At 32.9% G+C, this 23246-nt stretch overlaps 4 protein-coding genes across 4 annotated transcripts; 3 read left to right on the top strand and 1 right to left on the bottom strand.

Annotated features, from left to right (window-relative positions):
• Positions 1 to 133: 133 nt before the first annotated feature.
• On the bottom strand, positions 134 to 2146 carry ELE39_002596 (C2H2 Zn finger; the record flags this gene model as incomplete). Its single annotated transcript, XM_067345446.1, has 1 exon — positions 134 to 2146. The coding sequence occupies one exon, from the start codon at positions 2144 to 2146 to the stop codon at positions 134 to 136; it is 2013 nt and encodes a 670-aa protein (XP_067202214.1).
• A 176-nt stretch (positions 2147 to 2322) lies between these two features.
• On the top strand, positions 2323 to 5160 carry ELE39_002595 (phosphatidylinositol 3-kinase PI3ka plus PI3Kc domains; the record flags this gene model as incomplete). The annotated part of the gene is made up of 1 exon (XM_067345445.1): positions 2323 to 5160. One exon carries the CDS (start codon positions 2323 to 2325, stop codon positions 5158 to 5160), a length of 2838 nt encoding a protein of 945 aa, XP_067202213.1.
• A 75-nt stretch (positions 5161 to 5235) lies between these two features.
• ELE39_002594 (Rab geranylgeranyl transferase beta prenyltransferase alpha alpha toroid fold) lies at positions 5236 to 6228 on the top strand (the record flags this gene model as incomplete). The annotated part of the gene is made up of 1 exon (XM_067345444.1): positions 5236 to 6228. One exon carries the CDS (start codon positions 5236 to 5238, stop codon positions 6226 to 6228), a length of 993 nt encoding a protein of 330 aa, XP_067202212.1.
• A 384-nt stretch (positions 6229 to 6612) lies between these two features.
• On the top strand, positions 6613 to 23172 carry ELE39_002593 (Tra1p-like C-terminal FAT domain plus phoshoinositide 3-kinase domain very large; the record flags this gene model as incomplete). The annotated part of the gene is made up of 1 exon (XM_067345443.1): positions 6613 to 23172. The coding sequence occupies one exon, from the start codon at positions 6613 to 6615 to the stop codon at positions 23170 to 23172; it is 16560 nt and encodes a 5519-aa protein (XP_067202211.1).
• Between the last annotated feature and the right edge of the window lie 74 nt (positions 23173 to 23246).

The following is a 23246-nucleotide window of genomic DNA, read 5'->3' as shown; positions in this document are numbered from 1 at the left end:
TTTTCCAAGAAATTAAAAATTAGCACACTGAAAGTGAGGTATTTTATATAGTACACAATTAGGAGTTAATTAACTATCCGTGATTTATTTTTTAATGAAAAAAGATTCTTGTAGTGCCATAGTAAACGAAAATCTACAAGTCATCGTATCTTATCGAAGTTCTAATGTCATTTGATGAATTGGTAATTATTTGTTGCTTGGGCGTATCCCAGTCTCTAAAATGCTTCTTTTTTTCAAATGGATTGGAACGCAAGTGCTTGTTATTTTTTGGCCTATATACACTTTGGAGATTTCCATGATTATTCCCTCTCCTATTTACAGAGCTCACATTGAATTCATCAGCATTTGCGGGATATATTAGATATGAGAATTTTTCCGCTGACGGTTTGATAATTCTTTCGAATGTAATTTCTTCTCTAATAGTTTCTAAAAAATTTCTATGCTTCTTTGCAAGGTGTTTATGGACATATTCTTCACCTTTAAATTGTTTTAAACATTTACCACACTGCCATCTATCTGCTTTTTTCCTTAGTGTATGTTGTTCACAGTATCTTTTCCAAGAAAAAGAAAGAGATTCATCGTTATCTCCAATTGTTTGAGGTATCAAATCAAAAATTGATGGTAGTTTCAACAAAATATCAACATTTTCTTCAAGTTGATTAACTAGGGCTTGATTTTGAAGATCGTCTATTTGCCCCTTACAAATTTGCGATTCGGAATCATTACCTTCATCTTTTTGCCAACCAGTTCTGAATTTATTTTTAAATAAAGCTTCAATATATCCTTTAGATAAAAATATGAGATTGCTATGCATAATAAACGATTTTTCATTATATTTGGTTAAATTTTCACCATTGCATTGATTAAAAAACGTATCTGATGAATTTAAGTCCTTCGTATTGCTAATGTCTGGAAAACACTCCATAGGCTGTAAATTTGAAGAGTTATATGATTTTGTTTGTAAGGGGTGTGATGTAGATAATGAATAGTAGTCTATTCCATGCACAAATCTCAGATATAATGACATTAAGTCAACAGAAGCTTTAATATTCATGGACTCACTGCTTAGTACACTTTCCATAATTTCATCAATGTTTGAGTTAATGCCTTGGCCACTTTCAATCTTTTCAATTATCTTTTTTATGTTACTCTTGTCTATCGAAAGTCTTTCTTGATTTAAGAAAGCTTTTGAAATTTGCCCAACTTTTATAGAACAATTTTCATTGTAAGTCTTTGCTTGAATGATGTAGATTGAATACTTTGCTCCAGGCTGTTGTATAACCAGATCCTCATTATCATTTGCATCTTCCATCTGATTATTTGTATCATTATAAGACAGAATAATTGAACTGGTTGTAACCGAAGATTTTATTGTTTTACCTTTTATTAATTCAATCGCAGAATCTCTATTCTTCACGTTATCAAATAAAATATAACATTGTCTGTTCAATATACCACGTGTAAATCTGGGAGGAGAAAGAAGAATATCTAGAAAACCTTCGCATTTTCCAGGCCCCCCCTCTTTTAATGGAAAATCGTTGTTAAAAAACTTAGTTATATCTAAATATGAAATATAACTGGGAATGTCTGTAAGTACCATAATATGAGATTTCAAATCAGTTTCAAAATTGGGATAATTTCCAAATACTGTAATCGAGTCGTTACTCTCATCTGTGTGATTAGTTTCAGTAACAGTGCCTGTGTGGCTTATTATTTCAACATCATTATTCGTTTTGTTCATTGTGTTAAATCCTCCTCTTTTTAATTTCAAAGAAAAAACTTCAATACGTTTCAAAACCAAATTTCTTCGTTCATCAACAAGTTTTCTAATCCAAATTGGGTGAAATTTTTCGAGAACTATAGGCGAGTTTCTATTATTTTCCAAAAATTCTAATTGGTGTTTTTGAACATATTTAGTCTTGTAGGAATCATACATTTCAATAAGTTCGTTGGGAGCTAGATTATCGTCTTGGCTTAAAGTAAACTGCTTAAAAGTCATTAAGCCTGAAGAATGAAAATCTTTGTAGCCACTAAAATTTTGGTTTGGAAGATACAAGCAAGTCTGGTGATCAGCCGATAGACATCCTTGGTTTTGAATTGAATAGCCTATCAACGGACTAAGTCCTCTTCTCGATTTATCAATCATTAGAGCAAAAAGAGTGATGCCTTAAATTCATTTATGATTAAGGCTTTGAAGAGACGCTTTTTAATTAGAATAAAAGGCGGTAGACTTCTTTGTTACAAATACCGGTAATATTCATTTTAGTGTGAAAAGTTTATTCATGAGAAATAATGAAATAGATCAAACAAGTTCAATTACCAATGAATATTAACATAGACTACATTGCATTCTCATTTGAGAAAATACAAAGCAAATATTCGCTCATGAACATGAAATACTTTCCGATTGCACTAAGAATTCAATGTGAGCAATATATAATAAATTCGTCCGGGAAAATTATTTCAGATAATAAAACTGGAATTCAATCGCAGTTAATTGCAATTGAAAAAAACACAAATAAAAAAAGTGAGAGGATATATATTAATTTTGAGATAAATTTGCCCATCTGCGGAGAAATCAGTTTTTCATCGCTTTGCAACTACACTAATATCTACATTTTTAAATTTTTAGATGAAAATTACCTTGGTAATGGAGAATTTATACTTGGATACTCCATACTTCCTTTGGTATCAGCCTACTATACTGAAAATATTTCATCTATTGATTTACCTATTCTAATAAACTGTTCAGGAGTATTCAAAGAAAAATTTATTTTTGACTTGAATACACAAATATATAAACTTCTTTTTCCACAAAAGAATGAATTTCAAGATGAAGGTTGTTTGAGCAAAGTTAGTGATAGATTACTCGGATATTTACACTTATCATTTAACTTTAAAGAAAAGATGAATTCTCACGTAATAATGTGCAAACAAAATATTTCGAATATGAAAAAGATACTAAACTCTGGTTACATCTTTAATGTTATTTCGGATTATATAAATCTATCAACTGCTGAAGAATCAGAACAAAGAATTGATTTTACTTTTGTAATGAATAATAAAAAAAGTTTAAACAATCATTTGCCTTATTTTCCTATGGAAAATTCATTAATTAATAATTATTTAATAAATAAAGAGAGTCTAAAGTTAGAGAGAACAATAAATAAATTATATATAGGGTATCTAACAAGGCTTAACAATGCAGACTTATATGAAAGTGAAATTGGATTTATTTGGAAATATAGGTTTTCTTTATTTAAATTTAAAGCAGGAATACCTATGTTGTTTCATTTTATTGATTTAAATGATAATGCGATAATGATTGAAATTGATTATTTAATCAATTTAATTATTCAAACTATTAAAGAGCCGATGGATACTCATAAATGTAGGATTTTAAATATTGAAGACTCATTAAATTTGCTTTCAAGAGAATATAAAGAATTTTCAAATATTCGCAGGCTTGCTATAGAAAACTTGGAATTTTGCACCAAAGAAGAGCTGTTTCTTGTTTTACCACAACTAGTTCAGTCGCTTAGATATGAAAATGGAACTGAACTAATGAAGTTTCTAAAAAGAAAGGCAACATGTAATCTAGAATTTTGTGTTGAATTATTTTGGCTGTTAATTTCAGAAATATCAATTCAAGAATATCCTAAGGTTTTTGAACAGACGATATTCGAAATAGTTGATGGTATTGCTGATTATAATAATTATAATATTAAAGGAGACATAGGAGAGTCTTATTGCTGTAAACATCATTTCTGTTTAGAAATAATTGATTTAATTCTTTGCCAAATACAATTTAGAGCAACATTGTTATGGATACATCGTGTTTCAGTTGAAGACTGTAAAAGAGAAAGGGCAGAGAAAAAGATACAAAAATTTCAAAGTATCTTGAGTGATTTTGAATTTGGAAAGATACCTTATTCTGAACTAAAGATTTCTTCATGTTCAACAGGCATAGATAAAATAACTGTTAAATTAATTAAATCGATAAAATTGATGTTAAAAGCTGAAGATGAATTTGCGAATAATTGTAGCAAAAAAAGAAACTTGCTTTCTTTAAAATTTATCTGCAATCACGAGATTGAGAATTTTGAGAGTCTTCCTTTAGAAATCGAGGGAATTGAGTTACCGTTATTGAATATAACTAACTTGAGCGATCTTCTTCTCCTCCCAATTGATGTTAATAGAGCGTTAATTGGTATTGTTCCGAGTGAAAGTTTTATAATAAAGTCATCCCAATGCCCAATAATATTTTCCTGTAGAATGGCGATTGTTAATACTCATAACAGAAAGGAAAATAGCCAGGCAAATATATTAAAAGAAGATGTTAACACATCTGAATCAATACATCCTGTAGTTGAATCAAAATATATGTACAAAGTAGGGGACGATTTAAGACAAGATAGATTAGTAGTGCAACTTCTGGAGATATCTTATAAGTTACTTAACGAATGGAATGTAAAAAGTTCGTTTATCACATATAAGGTTACGCCTTTTTCACAATTTGATGGATTAATTGAATTTCTCGACGATTTTTCCTCCATTGGTTCAATTAGAAAAAAATATGGAAAAAATTGCATATTAAATTATTGGGCAGGCGCATATAATACAAATATTAACAATATCCCTCATAATGTGTTAACTACCTTTATTACTAGCTGTGCAGCATATAGCGTTATTACATTTATCCTTGGCGTTGGAGATCGTCATCTTGATAATTTGTTAGTCGGGAAAAACGGTCACTTTCTACATGTTGATTTCGGATATATATTTGGAGAAGATCCAAAACCTTTCCCACCCCCAATGAAGATTTGTTCAGAAATGATAGAGGCTATGGGCGGATTAAACTCATTAGGGTTCAAGCTCTTTGTTGACAAATGCTGCGATTATTATAGATATATTCGCAGAAAGTCATGGCTAATATCAAATGTTTTGTTATTAATGGTAGATAGTGGTATAAAGGATCTAAACTCAAGACCCGAAAATAATTACGCAGCTATTTTGGAAAGAATTAAAGACAAATTCAGATTAGATCAATCAGAAAAAGAGGCAGAAAGGTATTTAAGAGAAATAATTATGACATCATCAAATGCACTATTTCCCGCAGTTGTTGATACTCTTCATGATTGGGCTCTCTACTGGGCCTAATAATATTTAAGCCCACTTTGTTTCCCTATTTTTATTGGTTACCGCGAAAATTTAAAGCATTATTAGTCATTTTATATGCAAAGTTTATCCACTAAAAAATTAAACCCTCAGAAACATTATGAGTTTCTATTGGATCTGTATTTCAATAGGGATACAGTAAGTGGTCTTCTCAGCCATCCTATGAAAATGTCGGGGCTATTTTGGGGTATTGGAAGTATGAAGTTATTATTCAATGATTTACAGAGTAATAATAAAGACCAAATTAAAGAACTAGAGGCTCGTATTTTTGACTTTGTTGAAAGCTGTAAGGTCTTTGTTGATGGAGACATGACAATGGTTGGCTATTCTCAGAATAAGGGGTTAAATGCCAATATAGTTTCTACGCACTACGCCCTCCTTATACTAATGATGATCGACAAATTAGATCGAGTTGACTCAGATAAAATTTCAAAGTGGATATCTTCACTTCAAAATGAAGATGGTTCATTTCGTTGTGATAGATATTTAGAGACTGATTGCAGATTTTCCTACTGTGCATTGTCAAGCCTAACAATTATAAACCGAATAAATGAAATTGATATTGCAGGCGCCCAATCTTATATATTAAGATGCTATAATTCCGATGGAGCTTTTGGTGGAGTTCCGTGCTCAGAATCGCATGCAGCATACACATACTGTTGCGTTGTTTCACTTGCATTTTTGAATTCACTTGATATTATAAACATTGATAAGCTTTCTTTTTGGCTATGTGAAAGGCAACTCCTATGTGGGGGGTTTAATGGTAGACCTGAGAAAGCACCTGATGTTTGTTATTCATGGTGGATATTTTCTTTGCTTTATTTTTTGGGGAGAGCAAATTATATCGATAGGAATTTATTGGAGAGATACATTTTTTGTTCAGAAGACACTTCACAAGGCGGATTCTCAGACAGACCTGGAAATCTGCCAGATGTATTTCATACATTTTTCGGAATTTCTGCTCTTTCCTTAATAAGATCTGGCACAATTGTTAATACAATTAGCCCTATCTTTGCAGTTCCAGTTAATTTAGTATCTAGCGATAGCTAAGTTCATATCAATATACTACACTTTTAACGTCGTTTACACAATTAGGTTTGTGGTTATAGCTGTTCTGGCCCTAGTTTGCAATCTACATAAATATACTTAAAGAAAAATATTTAATTAATAATTATTTCTTATTTTGATTCTATTGACATTTAGTAGACGTAAATTAATCCAGTACCAAGATCTTGCGTTAATTATGCGGGATAAATTATTGTCATAAAGTTCGTGAGAGGATAAATGTCGTATTTCTTTTTGTGCTAAGAGCTTATTATAAAAACTAAGTAATATTAAGGGGAACTTATATTTACTCGAGATTCTATTATTCTATAAACTTGAATCTAGGTAAATTGATTATTTTTTATTGAATTGATATGATTTTTTGTTAATATGAATATTAAAGAAATTGGCACAAGGCTTAAATCATTTGGCCAAAATGATTTGAATGAGGATTTGGAATTTCTTACCAGTATCAGAGATCACATTGAACTATATACAACTGACAAGCAAACCTACTTTTCATTTTTAGAAGAATGCTTGGATGGAATTAGAAACATATTGCTACTAAATGACGCAGCAAAAAAACATGATTATAAGAAATCAAGTATAATATGTATGGAGATTATATCATTATTGCCTCAGAATGAAGTTATATCAAACTACTGTTTAGATTTAGCACAGTTATGCTTGCATTTACTTGATAGAGATACTGATGATATTGGAGTACTCGCAATTCGTAATTTAGTTTTTCTACATAAGAATTATACAGACAAATTAGAAAATGTCGTTGAGTCCTTTCTTGGGTTCGCGTCCAGATTATGCACAGATGTGCAACACACTCTACCGCAGCTTATTCAGGAAGTGATTTCAAATAGAAATAATACTAACACTGAAGGACAAGATATTTACATTCAAAGTGGAAATTCAACAAGTAAATCGGACAAAATTAATTCAGCGAATGACGACCCTGATCAGTTGTTCTTTCGTGGAGCACTTTCAACGGCTCTGCCAGAGTTCACTGAAATTACAAATCAAGTAAGATCAAATGTTCATAGAAGTTCTGTCACCACAAATGTAAATAACTCAAACCCCTCTCAAAATATGGTCCTTCCATGCCATCAATCATTAAGAATTCTGATAGAGTTGCCACTCGCCTTATTACACATTTTCCAGTTATATCCTCATTTTATTGAACGTTACTTCGCTATTTTTGCTCCTAACTTGGCTTCTTGCTTAAATATTGTGAGCCTTTTTCCTAGAGATTTTCACCCAAAGTTGATGGGATCATCTTGCATATCCCAAAACCATACGATTAGTCAATTAAAATTAAGTCCAGAACAAATCCCAGAGATAGTACGTTCGTCCTCATTTAAATCTCTGGTACAAGACTACATGATTGCATGTAGCAAAATTATACTATGGTTTGTTCATTTTTTTAGAGGTTTTAATGGTGATGAACACGTATCAGAGACTCTAAGACAAACTCAGTCAGCATTTACACAGGGGTTTATTCAGGTTTTGCTCTTTTGCCCACCATATTGTCTTCACCAACGCCGTGAAATACTGGTGTGTCTAAGAAGTATTTTGAATACTGAATTTAGGCAGGGGTTTTACGATAGGATAGAAATTTTACTTGATGAAGCAGTCCTCATTGGGCATGGCCGTACTGGTTATGAAACACTTAAGGTGTTATCTTCTGCAATATTACATGAAATAGTTGTATATTTACGAGTTGAGCACTCCTTTAGTTCATATTGCAATAATTTGAATCAAGATTGTTTTTTTGACTCTATTATGAAGTGCCTGCATTCTCTCACAAGAAATATTTTAGACACAGCTCTTCCTTTACCTGCGCAACATTATTGTATCAGATCTGCTGCATTTCTACCAGACATATTGAAAAAAGAAGGTTTTATTCCAAGTAGTAATACTCAAAGAAATATTATTATTAGGGATATTTTATTGAATATTTTATCGGTTTTTTCACTGAAAATCCACCAACTCCGACGCCAAATTTGCAATCTAGTTCTTGTCTCTATGAATAGGGAGATACCAGGATTACCAGACTCAAAAATCGACTCATTTACATTCACACCATTAAAGCCAAAACTAGGAGATTTTCTTGATGAATTTATTAAAATTTCGAATATTGGAAATTGGCTGGATAACTCATTTTCGTACGCAAATACACAGATAGGTCATTGTGAAATTTCGATCACTGGTTGTAGTGCATTAAAAAAAGGACTTGACTCTGAAATTAATACGGAAAATCAAACTAAGCCATTAATCATTGATATTTTGAGGGAGCTTAGACCTATTCTTCGTGCAACTATAATTGGCGCACGCCAGACAATCTTTCATATTACAACTTTGAACAGAAATGCTATCACAAGCAGTAACACTAATAATAAGAATATCTTAAGTAATACCCTTTCAGGAATTAATGGTTCAACAAACAACAATGCAAACAATATTGATATTACTCGTTTTGACGTAAGAAAGCTTGCAAACGGTATAATGTTAAATGAAGCGGAAAGTAAACTACTACAAAAGATACTAATTGAAGGCATAATCTGCAGTGTTGAGTACTGTCAATGTTTTCAATATACAATGAGCTCAACTGGTTTAGTTAGGATAAAGGAAGGTGGTAGTGAGTGCCAGATTATTCCTACAAGCTCCTTAATCATCCCTAACAACACAAATCAGAGCAATTATGCCCCAAACCAATCCAATAACACTTTGAGGCAGAACACTGGTACTAAGCCACATCATAACTCTCCACTATCGATTATGCCAGAAGAAAAGGAACTTTTAGAGCTTTTAGCTTCAGTTATGTGCTATATTCATCCGCAATCGTTCGGTGATATAATTCAAGCTACGTTCTCGGTATTATTTGAGTGGTCTACAAGTATGAGTCCACAAATTTCCTTAATATTCCATTATTGGGGGGTACAGCAACACACTGCAAAGGTATTCTATGAATCAATCTTGCCACACCTAATGTTAAAATTAGATACCTTAGCTATTGAACCAAACTCAGAATTTACTGAATTGCGTAGCAAATTATCTCCTATTCAAATTTTGCTGAAATCATTAAATAATAAACAATTATTTTCTGAATCTATTCAACATGATATTTCATCATTCATTGCACAAGTTAATAATATGAGTATTCCGTCAACACCTTTGTCATGCTCAATCTACCCTACGGAGCATCACAAGCTTGCTCTTTCAAGATACGTGGTAGACCCGCATATAGACAATGTTGAATTCCATTCGAAAATTCCATATTCTCGTGGAAGAATCTCTCATTTTGGAACTCCGGTACAATTTCCGGAATCAGTTCAAACTATTATCGATCCTAGAGATGACTCAAATAATTTAATTAATTTTGCCCCCACAGCTGCACCACATGGAAATCCAGATGATTATCCTTTTCCATTTGACATTCTAACTCAAAATATTAATATTTCATTATTTCAAATACAGAAAAATATTACGGATTTACCAATACCAGATACTTTTGTTTATGGGGGGAATTCAAAAAATATACAAAAGAACAAAACCAATGAAATAGCGTCTGGACTTGTAACTACCAGGCTATTAAAACAACTCTTTAGATATATTGGCCAGAATCCTCAACATGAAACTATTATAATTCCATATGTTGTAGATTTATGCACATTGTGTACATCTATGGCTTCAAAATATCAAAATAATATTTTTTTTCTGTCGATCCTAAGATCTTTATTCAGAAGTATTACCCCTGGTGGTAAGGCATCAGGCATTTACAAAGAGTTTTTGGTTATTCTTCCCTGGTTCTTGGATACAACTATAAAAATGCAAAAAGAAACTAAGTCCCCTTATCGTGAAATTTGGTTGGAAATTTCTCTTACTGTTCCAGCAAGGCTTAAGTCACTATTGCCTTATATGGGCCAATTAATTAGTCCGATGCTGAATGCTCTTGAAAGCAACGACCCAGAACTTGTTTTGTTGGCATTAAGAAGTTTAGATCTCTGGATCGATAATCTTCATCATGACTTCTTATATCCGATCCTTACAAATTCCCTTCATCAGCCACATAGATTCCAAACAAGACCATCAATTCTCGTAACACTTTGTAAATTATTGAAGCCCGCACCTCCAATACCTTTACCTGTATCCCAAGTATTGCTAAGTAATTTTCACAGATATCATAAAAACAATGGTTTATCTTTCTATGCATTGCAATCTATAGCATTTCAACATGCGACACTGGTTGGAAGAATTCTAGGAAAACTGGGAGGGAAGAATAGATGGTTCTTAAAAGACTCAGCAGTTTTAGATGCAAACGAACCTCCTCATGTAAAGGTACCTATTCTAATTAGACCGAGTCCAATAAACAATAAAATGGACACAACTTTATTTATCAGAATTGACGATACACTGCAGCATGTTTATAAATACTTATCATCCACTTATAATGAAGATTCCATAAGTTCGAATAAATTAATTAAAAATATGTGTAATACGCATATAAAAAATTTACTTTTACTTTATCTTTCGATTTTTTGGACTAATATCGGAACTTTAGAACCCATTAAAACATTTTTCAGCTTTCTAACAAATTATCTTGAGAAGCATTCCGAAAAAATTGAGGATCCTAATATAGTAACTCCCTTTTCTATGGACTACATTTCCGAATGCAACAATTTGAAGCTTCTATCGCCTTATGTGAATAATCTCGAGTTGTTTACTAAATCACTTATTTTGGCATTATCGTATATTGAAGAACTTCATGATTCTGTTGGTGAATTTTGTGATGGACTGACGAATTATCTAGCTATTTATTCTGCATCAAGGTCATTTATTCCCGAACATTGTAATTTGAACCTATATTGGTCCAACACAAAAACGGACCCAGTTGCGCCGATGCTATCTGCTTTATTTGATACAATCGACATCCAATTTACAGTTTCTCACTCTAACCACTTGAAACATGTAAACCCAAGCTACATAGCCCTTATAGCTATAAAGAATACAGTAAAAATATACTATAGTCTTGTAGAAAACTTTCCATTATTATACTTTAACAGGGCTTTTCAAACTGCTCAACTCCCATGCTTATTAGAGTCAAATATCGTAAATTTGTGTTATGATATCTCATGGAATAAAAAAACAGCTGCATGTGTCTTGATTATTGAGCTACTTAACCATATTCCACCAATTTGGGCTCAGACATATTTCCAGAAGCTCTCAGATGCTCTTTTTTTCATTTCAAAAGACTCTGGGGCAGACAGCAACCCTTTTGCAGAAAGATGCTCTGAAGACGCATTGGATGCGCTGATTTACTCTGTTTTCACCGGAATAAAGCCAGTTGCATTATTTGGTAATTGCGACAATTTTAGCTCTAAAATGATTAAAATACCCATCTCAAAATATGGAATAACCATTCCAAAAAACAAGTTATCTTTGTTATCAGGTGAATCTATTAATATAAATGATAGAAACTGGGAGGATTTATTGACTGTGATACATGAAACTAACGAATTAAAAAGAAATAATTCTGAATTTTGGTGGAGTGATAGTTATCGTGTTTATTTGGAAATGCTGATTACTGAATCAAGGGACAAATGGTACTCTGGAGTTGCAATACGCGAAGAAATAATGAACTCTTTGGCCAACAACACTCCGGCTGACGGAATTTTAGAAATTTTGCGTAAACATTTATTCCACTTATGTATGAACTCGATAACTCCAAATATACTATCTTTGAGACCTGCTTGTAGAAGAATGTCACAAAAGTGTCTCATTACGTTATCAAATATTATTGGTGTTTCTGTCGCAACTCTGCTCAATACCAGCTTCAGTAGTCAATTTGAGAATAACGATACAAATAATCTTAATGCTACTTCACAAACAACTTTACTACAGCAGCTGTTGAGTAGGCTCCAAACCAAATTAATTTCTACTTGTAGCACTCCATATCAGCTTGCTTTCTTAGATACTCTATGCTTTATAGCATCCCTTAGACCACCGCCTATTGGAATTCCATCAACAATTATCAGAAGGTTTGTTGAAGATATTTTTGTTGTAATAAGGGATGAAATAGACTCTGAGATGAATGATTCTCAACAAAAAAATTCGAATAATAGCTTTTCTCAATCTAATATTCAAGTTAATAACCATAACAGTCAAAGTAATAAAAGCAATCCGGAGTTCAGGAAAAACAGGATACAAGTTCAAATATATTCAATCAGGTTTTTAAAACTTATACTTCTTCATCCAAATTGGTCTGAATTCCTTAGAAGCCGAAACAATCCCTCAATTTCTGTTCCTGTTTCTGCAAATATTTCACCAGTGATTTCTCCAGCAATTCCTACAAATTGCTCAACGCATATACATCAAAGTTCTCACTATCAACAAAATAATCAATTAAATCATAATTCTCACAAAACAAATTTAAATCAAAGTGTCCAACTTCAACAAACACAACAGCCTATCCCAGTATTGGCACAGCAAATTACTGCAAATCACCAAACACAGATTAGCACTCAATCTAACCACCAAAACTTACAGAATGTAAATCAATCAAAAAAACATTATCCACATCAAATTTATCAAAGCCAGCATCAAACAAATGCAAACCAGCAATTACAAATGAACAACCAGTTGGGAATCAATCAAAGCAAAACATCTCAAGACGAGCTTAGATGGAAGATAATTGGAATTCTTTTCCGCTGTGTTACTAGAAAAGATTTAGAAATATGTAAGGCTGCACATCATACCCTAAAAGTTATTGTAAGGTTGGAAAGATATTTATTAAATACAGATAATAGTGAAGACTTAAATGTTGCTTCAAGTATTTACGATTCATTTGGGAATAACACAACCAACAATCAGTATGAACTTTTACCTGAAGATCAGCTTAGGCATTGCCTTAGACCCGTACTTGTCCACTTAGCGTCCGCAACAAAATTGACAGTACATGTTCTCCAAGGATTAGCACGACTTTTAGAGCTTCTGTGTTTCTGCTTTAATGTAACTTTGGGTGAAAAGCTTTTGCAACACTTACAAAGACTTTGCTGGCCAAATGAATATCAAAGGGAAGCTTTAAACTCCAATAATCAAACAAGCTCCTCTTTAAGGCAAGCTCAAAGTTCTTCTACAGGATTGGCAAATACACAAATTGAAACTTTTAATAGATATGAAGAAGATTTACATATGGCAATTGCAATGGTATGCATTTTTCACCTATTACCTCAGGGATCTGACGAATTTGTATCAAAAGTGGTTGGAACAATATTGGGTACTAGGAATTTTCCTGGGCTTGATAGAAGCAACAATACACAGTCATCGATATCATCATTCATCACATCATATACAACATCAATGACTATTTCATCGCCTTTTCGCCTTCCTCTAGCACTCTTTGCAACCCATTCTCCGCACAACGTTGTCTTATTTCTAATTCAGCAGCTTGCTTCTGATAGATATGCTAATTTTCTTATCGACTTGATTAAAATGAACCCATGTTCTGTTATTCGAATAAAGCTTTATCAGCTGAGAACTCAACTTATTGAAGCTACAGTAAATAGGGTTTTAGAAGAGGCGGAAAATGTCGAGAATAAACGTGATTCATATATTCCCCCAACAAATTTCTCCCAAGTTATGGGATCTTCAGTCCAATTAAGCACCAATAGCTCTGCTTCTGGTGCTCCACAGAACATTAATAAAACGAATATTAATGTTATTCCAGTTTCTCCTGCATTTACTGAATCATACAGTAGCGCGTGGAATGGAATAAGAGTTTTAAGTAGTCTTTGCGAAGAGTGGCCAAGCTTGCTTGTAATTGATTTCCTTGAGTATTATGCATCTAGTAACAGATCTGTGCTAACAATTATCGACATACTACTTACAATGTATAATACAATTTTTAACAGACTTATTGTATTTACAAAAAGCGGAGGGATTTCTACTCATGGTAATTTTGACAATAAATTTGAGCTATCATTGGCATATCAAGGTACTGTGGCATGGCAGCATCCTTGGAGTTTCTTTCACTCAAATGAGTGCTTTATGCTATATAAGATGCTTATTGGGTTTTATACTGCAACAAATAACCTTGAGAATATACAAAGCAAGGAGTACCCTGAAAACAAATATCATGGTAGCAGAGTGGGCGACGAAATTATTAGCGACATTTTGTCTGTCCAGAATTCAATGAGGAGTGTTTTGTATTCAACAGCTAATCTTCCATCAAACTCTTCGTCAATTACTAATCTTTCTCAATCTTCTGCCTCTTCTTTTCAGAGACAGAATTTAAGTGATGATCAAAGCTTGCCTAATAACTTTTCGTTTAATTCACACCAGAGTCGTCATAATATACAAAATTCTAACACTAATTTAAATTCGTCTTCACATACAAATAATTCACAAAAGTCAGTTAACTCAACATCAAATTCTACCTCAAATAACCAGGCACTATATCCATCTCAAGAATTAATTATGTCATTGCTTTCAACAATTATTCACGGTCAAGATGTAAAAGAACATTTAAAGAGAAGAAGGATCGACGTTATTTTGACAATTGCAACTCTTTTTGGTACAAGCTCAACTCTTGATAGTGGGGCTTTTCGCGATTTCCTTATTTGTACGGTCCCAAAAACTCTTGCAAACCAGGAAAAACGCCTACTTTTTAACCAGCTTATACAAAGATATTATCCAAATGGACCTAATATAGATACATCTTCCATTCTACCTGGCACTCAAATTGCATGTATACAGCTTATATTAATCCCACTGCTAGAATATGAGTTCAACAAAAACAATTCCAATGAAAAAATTTACTTAAACGAAGATTCATGGCTGAACGACTATATTTGTGAAGGTATAATAACTAGAATAATACTTCCAAGTTTGGAAAGAAGCGTAATCCCATTACATGGAACCAATGGACTTTCTGCAACGGACGATCCTCTTAAAATAGAGATACTTAAACTTCTTATTTTACTCGTGAAGAATAAATATTCTGTAGAAACACTTTCTAATAACAGAAAAAGAATTATTAAGGACGTTTGGAATATATTGAGAACCGAGTCTTCTTTACTAAAATCATGGGGTTACATTACTATGTGTTACTTTGTAGAAAAGTATCCCTTCCCAGAGAAAATTCTGTTTTCAATGTTGGTAGCACTTACAAGACTTTATGGAGTTTCTGAAGTTAGGCTCACCGTTAGAAGAGCTCTGAATTTATTTATTCCACTCTTGTATACTATCAAGCCAATTATTAAAGATGATTCAGTAAATATTTTTTCAACTGAAAATGAAAGTAATAAAAACTTGTTTTCATTAGTACCTTCACCTCCTAAGTTGTTAATTAAAGACAAAACACCTGAAACACTATTTTCTAACTGGCTTAGGTTGATGATCGCAATATTAATTCAGGATAGCTATAATTTACCTTTGCAACAGCAACTTTATCACTGGAATATTATCACGCTTCACCCTAACATATTTGCATTTGAATATATTTATCTTCTTTCGCCAATTTTATCAACTTTAACCAAATTGTTATGGGGATTTACTTCAGTGGGTCAGAATAGCTCTCAATCTACAAGTACATCATATACAGGGAGCAACTCAGGGATGACAAATAACTTCGGTCAATCTACAATTGGTTCGAATAATATTTTGAGCATCCCTTTTTTACCCGAAATGAAAAGAATGATTTTTGATATATTAATTGTAATTACTAGCTGGATATGCGAATTTGATTCTGATGAGTGTTTAGAATTAAAAAGGAGAAAGATTTCACATTCAATTAGTAATAATGAAAAAAATAACCAAAATTTGTATTTGGGAGTAGGCACAAAGTATAGAAATGTAGCAAATGCAACTATTGATATCTCATCAATCCCACAGCTTACAGAATTATTGAAAATTGAAGATGAAAAATCTACCGTTTCAATAATTGATTTACTCATAACCATTTGGTTTAGGCTTGCTTTATTGGCATCTAGCAGTGACCACAAAATTGTTGCAAAATCGTTCAACATTATATCTAAAATTCTATTAATATATCCAGATTGTAAGGCGAAACTCAGTTGGTTGGATATTGGTTTTAATTTGAGTAGTAATTCTCATTTCTCATCTGTATCTAACTCTGGCAGGCCCAATATTCCGCAGAATCTTAATAACAATAACCAAGGATTAAATAGTCAGTCTCAATCTATTTCGCCAAACTTTATCGCTTTTCAATTGACACTTATTGCAGGACTTCAGGTTTTCTGTATTCACCAAACTTCTGCGTCAATGATCATGCAATTAGAATTTATTCTACAAATTCTTGAGCCTGCTTTTGTTTCAAATGATAAAAACGTTTCTGACGCTTTGTATGTGTTAATTTGCAAGATAATTCAAATAATCCCTCATCCTTCAACACACCTAAAAGACTCCCTAGCAAACATAACTAATCGTATATACTCGAATGAAGAGAATAGCCAAAAAGTTGATCAGCCCAAAGAATTGGATTATAATTATATTAATAACTTCAAAACTCCATTATCAAAAAAAGTGTCAACAGATAACAAAATAGATTCATTTTATATTAAATTAGTTGATATCTCAGCCTCCGGTATTTGGTCTCTAGTAAATCAAGAATTCTCGGTATTACCGGAATTATCCACAGTAAAGATTATATCAAATAGTCAAAATATGGTATATGAAAACTCAAATCTTGTGCAGCATGCAGAGCAAAGCACGAACTATTCTGGAAGAAATGTTTCACTTTATACTTCTATAAAACTTATTTCATCATTTATGGTGTTGGGAATTGCTTTAAATGAACAAAATTTTCATAAATCTCGGGAAGAATTGATAGAAACTGGTTTTCTATTTCTCAGATACCTTTCTCCATTAATAATATATGTATTGGACAGGACTCTCACTTATTATAGTGGCTTTAATTCACAAAATTTAAGCAACTTACAGCCAAATGTTTTATCCGGAAAATCGAACTTATCGAACACAAATAGAAACACAAATGTTTCGAACTCTAGAGCAAACAGCCAAAATTTAAATGTAGGAGGTTCTAATACGTTGCAGCATTTGAATGGCTCAAATATCTCAATACTAAGTAGCTGTGCGGAGCTATTTCAACTAATTTTGATTTCACCATATTTTACAATCAAAAGTTTAAATAGCGATATTTTTAGGCATCATATTATCGTTTTACTGCGAGATTTTGGACTCATTACATTTCAGGGAGGAATTGTTCATCTATTAATTAATATTCTTGGGCGATGGATATTCAATTATCACCTAAATATCAATGTTTATTTATTAGAGAAACTGGAGGTTGAGACAGAAGAAGGTTTAAATTTGTTTGGTTGCAACCCTTTGATGACTGATATGAATGAATTTGTCAAAAGTGGTCTTGAGGAACGAAGAATCAAAGTGTATTATTTAGATGATATATTGAGATATTATTCTAATTTGGAATGCGAGAGCAAGATGAATGATGAATTTTCTATTAAAGTTTTGAAATACGAATTAGTTATTACACTTTTGACAGGATGGTCTCTAATTTGTGATAGAAATCGTCGATTTGAAATGCATTTAATATATCATGCGTTTTTAGAAGAAATTCTTAATAATCAAGAGGATGAAATTTTGGAAATTGTTTTTAGCTTTGAAGAAAAACTTAAATTAAAAGATGAAAGTTCTTCAAATAATATTGCTCTTAAACATGATAATACCTCTATTTTAACCGAAAAGGTATTGATCCAACTTGAGAAATGCGCACTTCTAGGTTTGGCTTCACCACATCCAAAAATAAAATTTGGATTATTAAAATGGTTTAATAAAAAGTTACCAAAAGATTTGTTTGGGAGGCTTCGTTATTTATTTACAACATCCAATTTTGATGTGCTTGCGGAGAGATTTTATATAACTCAATTTTTAGAACTGCTGATACCAACACTGACTTTTAGTGAAAATAGCTCGATAATCAATAACAAAATAGCAGGATTTCCATCTATTCTTCCTTCAATTGAACAACAAATTATTAATAAGTTAGACAAAGCCGCAAATGAAAACTATCAGTCATCTAGGCCAAATGATATAAACTATAATTTAACAGAACTAGAATTAGAATGGTGGGAACTGCAAAATTTACAATTAAAAGTGCATTACGAAGATGACAATGTGAGTACTAGTAGCAATGTATCTTTGATTGATATATTAGACAGCTCAAATAACGGAGAATCTAATTCCTCAGTATTAATTAATAGACAAAAGCTTAATAATTTTTTAGTTGGGCAAATAAAATTCAATTTATTGGACGATATTATTGAAAACCTAAAGCGAAGCCCCAGTTTAGCAATCGACTCGTTATTGTTTTTCTCAAGTACAAGCGAGACGATTTCAATTTCTTTTTGGAAAACAATTTTTCCGTGGATCTGGAATAACTTGGAAAACCAACAAAGAAATGTGTTAACACTTGATATTATTGATTTGCTTTCAAAAGAAAGACATCATAGAGTTAGCTCAGCAATGCCGTCTGAATGGACAATACCGTATGTCATACTCGACTCCTTACTAGAATGCAATGCTCCCCCCATATTACCATCAACTTTACTTTTACACTTATCTACGAAATTAAGATGTTGGCATATTGCGTCTAACTATTTGAGTAACCAGATGGCTGCGAATAGTCTCCAAACAAGGATTAAAAAGCAGGAAGATCACTTTATTCAAGATGATGGGCCTGATAGTTCCTGGATGATATTGGCGCAAATTTATGGAGAGCTACAAGAAGAGGACATTGTAATTGGTATTCGGAGGTCATTTTCAAATTGTCTTGAAACCCATATGGGGTTGGCACTAATGCAACAGGCAGAATGGAGTAAAGCGCAGGAGATATTTTACAATAATCTCGACGCGATATATAATTCAAGCTCTAAAGCTAACAATAGTAATATGGTTGGCAACTATAGTACTCTAAACTGGGCAAGAATCTTTGAAAACTCTGATTCATTACCATTAAATAATGAAACAATGATTTGGATAGATAGTTGGGTTGCTTGTGCAAAGCATCTAAATCAGTGGAATACACTAAATGAGTTTGCTAAAGAGCGCAGAAATCCTCAACTTCAATTAGAGTGTTCATCTAAACTACAAGATTGGGTATTAGTAGAAAAACTAGTCAACAAATATATTCTGCATAACCCAATTACAAAGTTGTGTCAAGCTTACCATTCTTTATATGACTTGCTTTTAGGAGGAATTAATAGCAATTGGAATTTACAAAGTCAGGGGAGCCAAGAATCTTTGTCTAACTCTAATATTACTATAAGTAACCAGAATCGAGTAAATAATTTGGCAAGTAGCCTAAACTCAAATAATGGGGCTTACTATCAATCGTTTTCCCAAGGCATAATTCAAAATAACTCAAGATCAAAACTAACAGAATTTGAACGCCATTGTTCAATCGGTTATAGAACTGTGCTAAATTTTTGGGCTATGCTTCCAAGTGTAGTGACTACATGTCATGTTCCGTTATTGCTAAATTTCCAGCAATATATAGAACTACAAGAAGGCTTCAGACTCTCCTCAGATATTGAAAGAAAGCTTTACCCAGATGGTCCGAACAGCAATATAAATCACGCCTTAAATAGTAGCACTGTTCAGAATAGTGCAAACTTTGGATCCAACTATATAATTCATCATGCAAACACAAACAATTTACTTCAAGGTTCACAATCAATTAATACAGGGCATCCAAACTCTCATGGAAACAATGTTAGCTCACATTCAAATGTTCAGAATACAAACAACTCAACTCCCGGTTATTTTGAGGCCAGAATGTTGAATGTATGGAGAGATAGACTACCTAATAAGTGGGATAGTATGATATTATGGAATGACCTTTTTGTATGGAGAAACTTTGTTTTCTCTATTATTATGAATCTAATTAGTAGGTCAGACCATTTAACTTCGCAGGCAAAGTCGCTTTGGCCAAGCTATTTGCAAGACATGCCCTGGACAATGATAAAGTTCGCATCAATTGCAAGGAAATCCCATCGTTTACCAGAGGTTTCTGTTGCATTGCTTCAGAGATTACAAAACCACTTACAAGTTTCAGGGGGAGATGCATATAGGGCGGAAACATTTCTTGCAACTTTAGAAAAAGTTAAGCTTTGTTTATCAGATACTACTCAATTAAGAACTGGTTTAAATATCCTTAATATGACTGATTTCCAAAAATGCCCAGAACCTTACTTTGATGAGTACAGGGCAGAATTTCTGAGGTTAAAAGGGGTTATTTCTAATAAATTATATCCAAATTATTATATTGATGGCGAAATGCCAAATAATACAAACTCTGTAACTGGAAGCAATTTATTAAACTCAGAGCAAGGACATCCCAGCTTAAACAATGCACCCTTGGTAAGCACTAGTAATTCAGTTGTTCGTGTCAATGCAGATTTGCTTTCTTCCCTAAAGGTCTATCCACTTTTCGCAAGGGGATGGATCACTTGGGCTCAATATACAGATAGATTATTATATATTCACCAAAATATGAGTTATGCAGTTAATGCAGTAATCTCTTACTTAATGGGAATATATTTAAGACCAGACAAATACTCCATTTTACTTTCAAGGGTACTTTGGCTGTTGCCACACGACTCTCCTGATGGAAAATATCTCTCATTAGCATTCAAAAAGTATTCAGATCATTTACCTTGCGCTGTTTGGCTTCCATGGATCCCACAATTGATAGCTGGAATAGATAGGATTGAGGGGAGTGCTATTTTGCATATTTTAAACAAGATTGTATTAATGTTTCCACAGAGCATTTATTTCAATATTAGATGCAGCTATCTTGAGAAAAGAGAAATGGCACACATGTATTGGTATTTATCATCTAATTCTGAAAGTGAAAACAAAAATCAGGGTCCACCACCTCCACCTTCTTCTGGAATTTACCCAAGCTTTATCTCCTTGGGATGGCAAAGAATCGAATCACTGATGAATACATGTAGAATTAGACACGGTGCGTTAACCTTAGCTCTTGAGCATTGGGTTGAAGATATAGTATTACACTGTAAGCCCGACCCACTTGATGAACTCTTATGTGCCATACGTACATTATTCCAAATGACAATTGAGATTTCCCCCAACAACGATGATTCGATCATTGCTCAAGAGTCAAATATGAATGATACAAAAGCGCTTGACATTTTTCCAAATATAGGAACGCACTTCTTAGAGCACAATATTATTAGAAGGTATGAACAGTTACTTAGTAAATCTTCACCCTTGAATAATCAGTCATTTGAAAGATCTAAGAATATCATCAAACAATATTGGAATGAATTCAAAAGTGACTTTCACGTTAATTTATGTAATAATACAAACCCCCCTATTGAAAGGGTTTCACAACAACTAAAGCTTGACTACGTGTTGGAAAAGTTAAAGAAGTGGAAAGATCATTTTACCAAATGTACTGAAAGGTATTCAAACGAAAACATTAGAGGAAAATCATTGCTATCTGATTTGTCAACCACTCTCTGTGATCTATTTCATAGAATTAATATACGTTTGGAGGTTCCTGGTCAATATTTGAGAATTGTTTCTGAAAGTCTTTACTTGAGAAATTTTGCAGTTTTAGAAAACACAAATAGTAACAATCCCATTGGCGGGGTTATATACCTGCACAGATCATTACCTACGGTTGAAACCGTTGTAAGGCAATCATACACATTGAAAAGAATAGGATTTATCACTTCTAGTGGAAGCACTATACACTTCCTAATTCAGCCATATAGTGGGCTTCAACAAAAGGTTGAGGAACGCATTTTACATCTCCAAGTTACACTTAATACACTTTTATATAAATATAAGGAAACTAGATCAAGAAATATTTCTTTTGCAATACAGCCTTGTATACCACTACATCCACGCTGCCGTATAATTGAAGATACAGGAAACAAAAAGAGCTTTACAGAACTTTTTGAAGATGAAGCAAATAGTAGTAACGGTGCATTCCCGATAAATGACCTTGACTTCCCGATCTTGCTCCATAGAAAACTTATCAATGTTTCGCTTAAAAAGTTGAACAATATTAATAATTCGCAGCTTGAGAAGGAAATGTTAAAAATTTATAGTGAACTATGTGATAATTGGGTACCAGAAGACATTTTTAAGAGAAGCATTTTAAAAAAGTTCAATTCGCATGATCAATCATTTTTGTTCACAAAGCAATTTACGACTCATTTGGGCTTACTTTCAATATTTTCATATATTCTAGGTGTAAATGATGTTACACCCGGTAAGCTATTTGTTTCATTAGATACAGGCCAAGTTTATCAATCCGAATTAAAGTCATCTTATGTTTCATCTACACTGCTTATTGACAAAACTGAAAAAGTCCCTTTTAGATTAACGAGAAACATGGAAAATTTAATGGGTCCCTTCGGTAAAAATGGTATCCTTCCAGGTACCATGCTTGCATTTGCTCACTGCTTACAAAAATATGAGTTTCACGTAAGAAATTTACTTTGCTCTTTGCTTAGAGACGATTTACATGCATTTTCTGTTCATAGAGCTTTACAGATTCCTCAACATCGCAATTTACATCATAAATCAAGCGGCTCTTCCGTTGAATCAGACTTTGACAATAATTCACAAACAGCCACCATCAATTCGCCAAACACAGCTAATGACCATTCTCAAAACACAATTTCTCAGATGATGCAACAAAGATTACTTTCTAACGTTGAAATTAGGGAGAAAGTAGACAGGAATGTTCGTAGGATGATGGAGAAAATAGCAGTATTAACTAATCCTAGGCCAATTAACGAAAGCAGCCTACTAATTGACAAGAGTGTACTTGAGCTCATAGAATGTTCAACAGATCCCAAAAACCTCTCTGCCATGAAGCCGACATGGATGCCATGGTTATAAAAGTAGATTAATGAAAAACATTCGATTGGAATACCCTAAAAGTGATTAATAAAGTAATTATAGGTATTAATTGT

The sequence above is a fragment of the Cryptosporidium sp. chipmunk genotype I genome, assembly GCF_004936735.1.
Source record: "Cryptosporidium sp. chipmunk genotype I strain 37763 chromosome Unknown contig_26, whole genome shotgun sequence".
In the NCBI taxonomy this organism is placed as follows: domain Eukaryota; phylum Apicomplexa; class Conoidasida; order Eucoccidiorida; family Cryptosporidiidae; genus Cryptosporidium; species Cryptosporidium sp. chipmunk genotype I.
Note: the sequence above shows the minus strand (reverse complement) of the source record. Positions and strands in the feature narration are given on the sequence as shown.